Source organism: Topomyia yanbarensis, chromosome 3 (genome assembly GCF_030247195.1).
Source record: "Topomyia yanbarensis strain Yona2022 chromosome 3, ASM3024719v1, whole genome shotgun sequence".
Lineage (NCBI taxonomy): Eukaryota > Metazoa > Arthropoda > Insecta > Diptera > Culicidae > Topomyia > Topomyia yanbarensis.
In genome coordinates this window covers 250,262,000-250,271,682 of record NC_080672.1, presented here as the reverse complement: position 1 = coordinate 250,271,682, position 9,683 = coordinate 250,262,000, and the positions used below count along the sequence as shown (strand labels likewise).

The 9,683-nt window shown below is 44.6% G+C and overlaps 1 protein-coding gene across 1 annotated transcript; it reads left to right on the top strand.

Moving 5' to 3' along the window:
* Positions 1 to 2,542: 2,542 nt before the first annotated feature.
* Positions 2,543 to 8,893, top strand: LOC131687861 (uncharacterized). Its single transcript, XM_058971948.1, has one exon. It carries the CDS (start codon positions 2,543 to 2,545, stop codon positions 8,891 to 8,893), a length of 6,351 nt encoding a protein of 2,116 aa, XP_058827931.1.
* The last annotated feature ends 790 nt before the right edge of the window (positions 8,894 to 9,683 follow it).

Here is a 9,683-nt window from a genome sequence, read left to right as displayed (position 1 = left end):
TTATAGGATTTAGCGTCCTGATCTCCAATTTTCATTTCATTATGTATATGCTTTGAGATGTCGCGAGAGAAAAAAACACATCGAAATAGAGAGAGAATAATGCAGGCAAATATAAAGCTAGGTACATCGAGATAGGGAGATATCGAGATAGAGAAAATATCGACATAGAGAAGTTTTTGTACGTGCGATCTGAAGGGATCTACGAAATAATCGAGATAGAGAAAAATATCGACATAGAGAATATCGACATAGAGAGAGTTAACTGTATAACATTCCACTGACACAAACTTGAGGAGCTGGTGTTTCAGTTCGGTAACACAAAGTTCTTTCGTGAAATTTGAGGGTCGGCGTAATATTCCAATGCAATCGAATGTTTCCTCATTTGTAGTTAATCACATTAATTGTTTTGCTAACAAAACAGTTTCGGTTAAAAATCGTCGGGAATGTCACCCCTTTTGGACCCCAGACTTACCACATGTTCGCATTGCTATCATTTGATATTTATATTTCAATTTATTATATCTCGCGTGATTTCTGTCTCTGCTTTCGTATTCTTTAAGTTTTCACCGTGCGCCAGGCTCTAGGCCCGGGCATAAATAAACTTTCCTGAAAAGACCCAGCTTTCGACTTCCCGTTTAAAAACAATGATTGAACTATATGAGCTTCTTTCGGAACAAAGATAATCCGCTAAGTATTGTAAAGATTTTGAAAGAACTAACGCAGGCGTATCCAACAGTGACAGATATCCCGAAAGTTTATCTGGATGAATTCAGAATTGTGATATTCTGTCTAAAGCAAGCAAATGATGTTGTGGCGGCAAGACTTGTATGGAAAACTACCGTGTCTACATGCCCGCTCACAAAGTTGAGATGTAGGACGGTGGGGTCGCCGATTCGAAATTGTGCGTGGTTCTACTGAAGCAAGGGGCTGGCTGTTTCAAGGTTCCTTTTCTTCATTGAGCGAAAGTTGTTGAATGGGAATCGCACTGGATGGGACAACATGGGGTGTCCCTTCAAATTCGTATCGTGACCTTTGGTGTTTAATTACGTCTTCTTCGGCAGGAATCTTCTGCATGTTCGGCTATTTGAACCGAGAATCATGAGGATGACTTGCATTGCTGGGTGAGTCCATATGATCTATTCACATGCCCCGTGTACATGCAGCACCCTAGGAATCTATAGCGTTCCCTTTAAAGACGCACTAAGCACTCTTGCAAAAAAAAAACGAAGAAGAGCTACGTCGCCCACCACGACAAGTTATTATGCCCTCTTGGAAGAGAATTATTCTGACGATCCCCATGTGAGCATCAGTCAGTTCAAACAGCAGTTGGGGTTAGAAGCTTCCAAACAGATTTTTTTAACCCGAAAAAGTGGCAAATGACCCTAAGGATAAAACCTCTATAGTCAAAATAACAAAAAAAGATTTGACTATGCATAACTATGACTATGTATGAACTGGTAAAATTTTAAATATCGCTGTTTATTAACGTGTGATTTAACGTTGCCCAGAACTGCAGATATTGCTCAATGAATCAAAGTATTTACATTTGATTAGAGTTAGGTGTCGCGCTTTACTAATCAACTGGCCGAACGAAATGTTTGGTTTAGGTATTAATTTTTACATTGCGACGGAGTAATTTTTAAGACAAATCTTCATCCCGTATTGCGTCGATGTCGTGTCAATTTCGTAACTAGGTACATTCGTTCTGAAAACATTCCAATGTTATGCAGAATACATAGATACAAGGTTAGAAGTAAATTAATTGCGATGCATTCGAGAAGGATTGGAAAGATTGTGTACATCTTATCGAAGAGTATCATTCTTTTATAATACATGTATTTTTGTCCGGTTTATAATTGATTCCTTATTCCTTTGCATTGTTTTATTAATGTAGAACAGTTCATCAGTCATCATTTATCGGAGTAATAAGAAATCCTGCTGAAAAATAAATCTCTATTACTGTTACGTGTCCAGAGTCACATTAGCGCGCCTTTACTGTTACTTGTCCACGTTAGCACGCCTCTACTGTATGCAAGCCCCGACTGTTGCGCAACCCTGCAGATCGTGCGTAGCCTAGGTTGACAGTTGGTCATTGTCATAAAGCTGATGAGTCAGGAGGTACAAAAATCCGTGAGTAAGATTACGATAGGGTGTGAAGCAAGATAATATAAGATTATATGGAATTAATTACGCAATTAAGTATTGTAAGCCAGTGCACACAATTACAAGCAGTTCTAACCTGTAAGCCAGTGCACACAATTACAAGCAGTTCTAACCTAAATTACACAGCCAGATCGTGTTTCGCAGAGAACACACGCCATTGCAGATCAGTCAGCCTATTCACACGTTTTCAGATTTCGGATTCAGATTATTCACAAGCAGGGCACTAAACGAAAATAATAACGCGCTGCAACAGAAAACCCAACAGTTCGGTCGTTTTATTACTGCGTTATTATTTCGGAAAACCCACTTTTTTCCCCCGTTGGCAATTTCCAACATATTATTATTTTCGTTTATATACGATCAGTCAGAATAATCGGTCATGCCAAGTAAAACCTTACGGTCAAAACGGTCCGGCAAATCCGTGAAAGTGGTCGGTCCGAAAGATACAATCGGTGGTGTGCAAGCGGCGGTCACGGAAGATCCCGAAGAGTCCAATCCAGGTCGAACGTGTCAAGTGTGCCGTGGGGAAGATACGGATAGTGTGGTGAGGTGTGATGATTGCTTGAAATGGCATCATTTTGAATGTGTTGGTGTTACGCAGGAGATCGAGAATTACCCATGGAGTTGTGCCAAATGCGAAGCAGCAAAAGGAATCCAGGATACAAATTCGACTGACAGCGTCCCTCTTCACAGAGATGGTAATTCTACAAAGCAATTGTCCGAGCCGACTACAAAAACGTGTCTTTCAACGACTTCTCCAAAGCAGCATCTTTTATATAACGTCAAATCAGTTGACACCCTATTACCAGTTCAATCATCCGGAACAGTTAAATCGAGCTACCAGAGCAAGGAGAACCCATTTGCATCCGTAACATCGTTACAATGGGTGGTATCCAAGAACAACCCCCCGGAGAAAAATGCATCGAAAGCTCCATCAGTTGCATCTAGTCGTTCATCTCAAGCCTTGGCAAGATTGCAGCTACAGAAACTGGAAGATTTTCGAAATATCGAGCGACGTGAAGCAGAACAGCAACGAGTAATTGCAGCGGAAGAAATAAGAAAGGAAAAGGCATTCTTGGAACAGAAGTATCAATTGCTAGAGAAAGCGATGAATGACAACAGTTCAGTTAGCAGTGTTTCGGAAGATAAGGTAAAGAACTGGTTGGCAATTCCAAGTGAGCATGAGTACTCGTCAGATCCGGAAGTTGAAGAACAATTCAATCCGGACAGGCATTCTAGCAAGATACAACAAAGAAGTCTACCGAACTCGCGGATCGACAGCCACCACTCGTCGCTGTCAGAACCGAATCCTCCGGAACCATTTCCAGAACCGAGATCATTGTCATCGTATTCTATTGACCGGGAGGATGCATCGAATTTGACTTTCAAGCTAGATCATGGTTCGATCCCAAATGGTTTGACATCGGTTCCGATCATAGGACCCCCACGCAAAGTTTCGATTGCACGACACCCACGTTCGCATGTAAATTCGAAAGCTCTATTACCAGTACCAGGCGTGAATCCAACTCAGGAGAGTTTCTTCCCTCGATCTTCTCAACCATCACCAGCTTTTGTAACACAGACTGCCTTACCGATACCAGATCGTCAATTTCCACGATTCGATCCAAACCATGCTTACTCAGGTAAAAGGGATCCACAATCGATGCCGCAAAGGAATCAATTGAATTCAACCCCTCTGCAGTTCAGTGATGTCTACGACCATGAACAAGACGAACTTGATCCATTTTCAATTTCCCGGAAGCAATTAGTCGCTCGTCAAGCCATATCGAAAGACCTGCCACTGTTCTCTGGAAATCCCGAAGAATGGCCACTTTTTCTCTCCTCCTTTAACAGTACGACTGCCATGTGTGGATTTACTAACGAAGAAAACATCGTTCGTCTGCAACGAAGTCTAAAAGGCTGTGCCTATGAGGCGGTTAGATGTAGACTAATGCATCCGTCCAATGTCAACGGAATTATGTCTATGCTAAAGATGTTGTTCGGGCAACCGGAGGTGATCGTGAATTCGATGATGTCAAAGATTAACTCCCTTCCTGCGTTGAAAGAGGACAAATTGGAAACTCTTGTAGATTTCGCCGTTAGCGTAGAGAACTTTTGTGCGACAGTGGAAGCGTGTGGGCTCGAAGAATACTTTTACAATGTAACGTTTCTTCACCAACTCGTCAGCAAGCTGCCGTCATCAATAAAGCTTAACTGGGCACAATACAGACAGTCACTTCCGATGGTTAATCTACCATCCTTCAGCAGTTGGTTGTACTCGCTGGCAGAAGCTGCTAGTGCTGTCACCTTTCCAAGCTTCGGTTCTGAACCCAAATACGTTCGAAATGAGTCACGTGCAACCAAGAAAGGGAATCTGTACCTCAACACACATTCCGAAGGACACTCTGTAGAATATCGCTCAGCAGTGCCATCGAACGCGAAGATGGTATCCGAGAGCTGCCTGGTATGCAAAGGGAGTTGCAAATCAATCGCTAAATGCAATCGCTTCTTAGAGTTCTCTCGTGATTCGCGTTGGGCGACCGTTCGAGATCTAGGGTTATGTCGCAGATGTCTACGCCAACACAAAGGAGTATGTCAAGCCAAGTTATGCGGAAGAAATGGTTGCGAGCTCAAACACCACGAAACACTGCACAAGGACCAGAAGAGCGTCCCTTCAGATGCTTCTGCTAGTAACATGAACAAAACTCCGCCGACTCCGCATCATGTTTCACCGGAACAGAAACCTAGTTCATCGGAGCATGGATGTCACAGTCATCAAATTACATCTAGCCAGGTTCTATTTCGCTACTTACCGATCGTACTTCATGGAAAGTATGGTTCTATTCAAACGTTCGCCTTCTTGGATGACGGATCGGAACTCACACTACTCGACAATGAACTGGCAGATGAATTGCAACTCGAAGGAGAAATAACGCCATTGTGCTTACATTGGACGGGCGGAGAAAAACGTAGTGAAGATTGCTCAAGGAGCGTCGGGCTGGAAGTTTCAGCGAAACACAATCGTTTAAAAAAGTACAGTCTACAAGGTGTACGTACCGTAAAGGGGCTACTTCTCCCGCCACAAACACTCAACGTAGACGAACTTGTTTCACTGTATCCGCATCTTAAGGGTCTGCCAATCACTTCATATTATAAAATTCGACCAAGGATCATGATTGGCATAAAGGACCAACACCTGAGCTTGGTACAAAAGAGTCGTGAAGGTGCACTACACCAACCAATAGCTGTTAAAACCCGTCTGGGGTGGACAGTCTGCGGAGGAGGTAACCAAGAAAACACCGCAAACATGGTGCATTCAGTTTTCCACGTGTCCGCCCGTGAATCATCGACAGACGAGGAGCTACACAAAGCGATGAAGGAATACTTTACATTAGAAAGTTTGGGAGTTCCACAGCCAAAGAAGACTCTCCTCTCAATGGAAGAAGAGCGAGCTAAGTTCCTGCTTGAAACCCGCACAGTTTTCAAGGGAGACCGATACGAAACGGGTCTGCTGTGGCGCTACGAGAATGCTCGTCTACCAGATATCTATCCCATGGCTCTGCGCCGGCTGCAATACCTTAAAAGGCGAATGGAGAAGAATCCCCAACTCGCCGAAGCTCTCAATCAGAAGATTATCGATCTCGTTACAAAAGGATATGCCAGGATACTCTCAGATGTAGAGCTGAAAAAATCTTTTCCTCGGGTATGGTATTTGCCTATATTCCCGGTCACAAATATAAACAAACCCGGAAAAATTCGAATGGTTTGGGATGCGGCTGCAGCATCATACGGCGTCTCACTCAATTCATTCTTGTTGAAAGGTCCCGATCAGCTTAGTGATCTGTTCAACATATTGATCCAATTTCGTGAAGGAAGGATCGCACTCACGGCAGACGTGCGTGAAATGTTCCTGCAAGTACGCATGCGAGACGACGACCAACAATGCCAGCGTTTCCTTTGGTACCACGAGGTTGGGAAAATCGTTGTGTACGTTCTTCAGGTGATGACGTTTGGAGCTTGTTGCTCTCCTAGCAGTGCCCAGTTCATAAAGAACCTGAACGCCGAGCGTTTTAGGGCAGAGTATCCAGTTGCAGTTGAGGTGATCCAGAAGCGCCACTACGTCAACGATATGCTAGTTAGTGTTTGCACAGAACAGGAGGCGATTCAGCTCGCACAGCAAGTGAAACGAGTACATGCTGAGGGAGGATTCGAGATCCGCAATTGGATTAGTAACTCTAAACAGGTCGTGCATGCTTTAGAAGAGAAACAAACGGAAGAAAAGAACCTAGATCTGTCACCAGAGCTATCTACAGAAAAAGTGCTTGGTATGTGGTGGTGTACTGATTCGGATACTTTTACCTACAAAGATGGATGGAGTCGCTACGGTCGAGCGCTGTTGGAAGGTGAACTTCGTCCAACAAAAAGACAAATGCTACGCGTTCTCATGTCCATATACGATCCGCTTGGATTGATCGCCCATTTTCTCATGTACCTGAAAGTTCTGCTTCAAGAGGTCTGGCGCTCCGGAATCGACTGGGATGACCAAATCGATGATGTACTTCTCAAGAAATGGCACACGTGGCTACGAGTACTTCCACAAGTTGAACGAATCAGCCTTCCTAGGTGCTATCTGAGCCGAATTCCTTCTAGAAATGATGATGTCCAGCTCCACACCTTCGTAGACGCAGGAGATAACGGAATCGCAGCAGCCTGTTACTTACGTTTCCAAGGCAAAGACGGCGTTGTCGAATGCAAATTAGTCGCTGCAAAGACCAGGGTAGCACCATTAAAATATCTTTCAACTCCTAAACTAGAGCTCCAGGCAGCGCTAGTTGGAGCTCGACTCGCTCGCTCAGTTTTCGAAACCCTTGCGCTCCGGATCTCACGAAAAATCTTCTGGTCAGATTCACAGGATGTGCTTTGTTGGATCAAATCAGATCATCGCCGTTATTCGCAGTTTGTTTCATTTCGAGTCAGCGAGATCCTGGAAACAACAGAGATGAGTGAATGGAGATACGTCCCTACGGACTTGAACGTAGCAGACGACGGAACAAAATGGAAAGGTGTTCCCGATCTGACAGCTCAAGCAAGATGGTTCAACAGTCCCAAGTTTCTGTATCTGACGGAAAAATGTTGGCCGAATATTGTCAAAGGTCCGAAAATTACGGACCTAGAACTACGCCCGAGTGTGCTGACACACTTCGTCGGAACAGTGCCAGTGGTACAAGTTAAAGACTTCTCTACCTGGAACCGATTAGTCAAGGTTGTCGCTCTAGTTCACCGGTTTGCAAACAACTGCAAACTAAAGATGCAGAAAAAGTCAATCGCAACTGGACCCCTTTCCAATACCGAAATATTGTTCGCTTCATCTTTTGTAATTTGCCAAGCGCAGCAGGAATCCTTTCCTGATGAAATAGCTCTGCTTAGAGAAACGCGGCTGAAACCGGACCAGTTTTCAATGCCGATTCCTAAAACAAGTCCTATTCACCAAAAATCACCGTGGTTGGACCAGCACGCGATACTGAGGATGCGTGGCCGCATTGCCGCCTGTGAATATGCAACCGAAGACGCAAAACACCCAATTATACTTCCCCGTGACCACCATACCACCAGATTGATTATTGCACATTACCACCAAAAGTACCACCACCAAAATCACGAGACCGTTATCAACGAAGTTCGCCAGAAATATAGTGTTCCTAGGCTTCGAATGACCTATGCCAGAGTGAGGAAAGACTGTCAGCGCTGTAAGAACGATCGAACAGCTCCACGAGTGCCAATCATGGCTGACCTGCCACCAGCACGGCTGAATGCCTTCACACGCCCCTTCACGCATGTTGGCGTCGACTTTTTCGGCCCGTACGAGATCGTTGTCGGGCGAAGAGTGGAGAAGCGTTGGGGGATGCTCGCCACTTGCCTTACAATCCGTGCGATTCACATCGAAGTTGTGAGCTCTCTCAATACAGATTCGTGCATTATGGCACTGCGGAATTTCATCTCACGCAGGGGTCAACCTAGAACCTTCTACAGTGATCGTGGTACCAACTTCATTGGTGCAAGGCGTATAGTCAAGGAAGCAGAGCAGGATGTTGACGAATGTGAACTGATGAAGGAATTCACGGATGCGGAAACTAGTTGGGTATTCTTGCCGCCCTCTTCACCACACATGGGCGGGAGCTGGGAGCGCTTGATCGGCAGTGTCAAGAAAAATTTGATGATGACCCTTCAGAATCGGAAGTTAACGGACGAGGTACTTCGGAACCTGTTGGCAGAAGTCGAAAGCACAATCAATTCTCGACCTTTGACACATGTTCCCATAGACGATGATTCAGCGCCCGCCCTAACCCCCAACCACTTTTTGCTTGGTTCGTCCAACGGAGTAAAACCTCTTTGCACCATAGACGATACCGGGACCGTACTCCGCCAAAGCTGGCTGTTATCCCAGGTTCAAGCCAACAGATTTTGGAATCGGTGGATTACCGACTATCTACCAGAGATAACCCGCCGCACCAAGTGGTTCATTCAGACGAAACCGATCGAGATTGACGATGTGATAGTTATCGTGGACCCGAAGTCACCAAGGAATTGTTGGCCGAAAGGTAGAGTAATTAACGTTCAGCCGGGAAGAGATGGTCAACCCAGATCAGCAACAGTGAGGACCCCAACCGGCATTTATGAGCGTCCGGTGGCCAAGTTGGCCGTGCTAGACGTACGGCGCGGAGACGTGTAAACCGACCCGAAGGCAGCGTACCTGGGGGGACTGTTACGTGTCCAGAGTCACATTAGCGCGCCTTTACTGTTACTTGTCCACGTTAGCACGCCTCTACTGTATGCAAGCCCCGACTGTTGCGCAACCCTGCAGATCGTGCGTAGCCTAGGTTGACAGTTGGTCATTGTCATAAAGCTGATGAGTCAGGAGGTACAAAAATCCGTGAGTAAGATTACGATAGGGTGTGAAGCAAGATAATATAAGATTATATGGAATTAATTACGCAATTAAGTATTGTAAGCCAGTGCACACAATTACAAGCAGTTCTAACCTGTAAGCCAGTGCACACAATTACAAGCAGTTCTAACCTAAATTACACAGCCAGATCGTGTTTCGCAGAGAACACACGCCATTGCAGATCAGTCAGCCTATTCACACGTTTTCAGATTTCGGATTCAGATTATTCACAAGCAGGGCACTAAACGAAAATAATAACGCGCTGCAACAGAAAACCCAACAGTTCCGTCGTTTTATTACTGCGTTATTATTTCGGAAAATCCACTTTTTTCCCCCGTTGGCAATTTCCAACAATTACTATAAAAATAAATCTCTATTCTATCTATTACTATTTATGAATTCAGTTTTTAATTATTCCTAGCTTATCATTTGATGGGATGGAATGGAATAAAGCGGTGCAATTGTAGCTAGCTCCATAATTTCAAATAGATCCGATTCTTTTTTAGACTTTCTGATTAGCACTGCATGCCACTGAATTGAATATCCCAACCCAGTCAGGACAAATTGGAATAGT

Bases quoted from the DNA above. Each gene is read 5' to 3' on its own strand.
- LOC131687861 (XM_058971948.1), top strand. From the start codon at position 2,543: ATGCCAAGTAAAACCTTACGGTCAAAACGGTCCGGCAAATCCGTGAAA.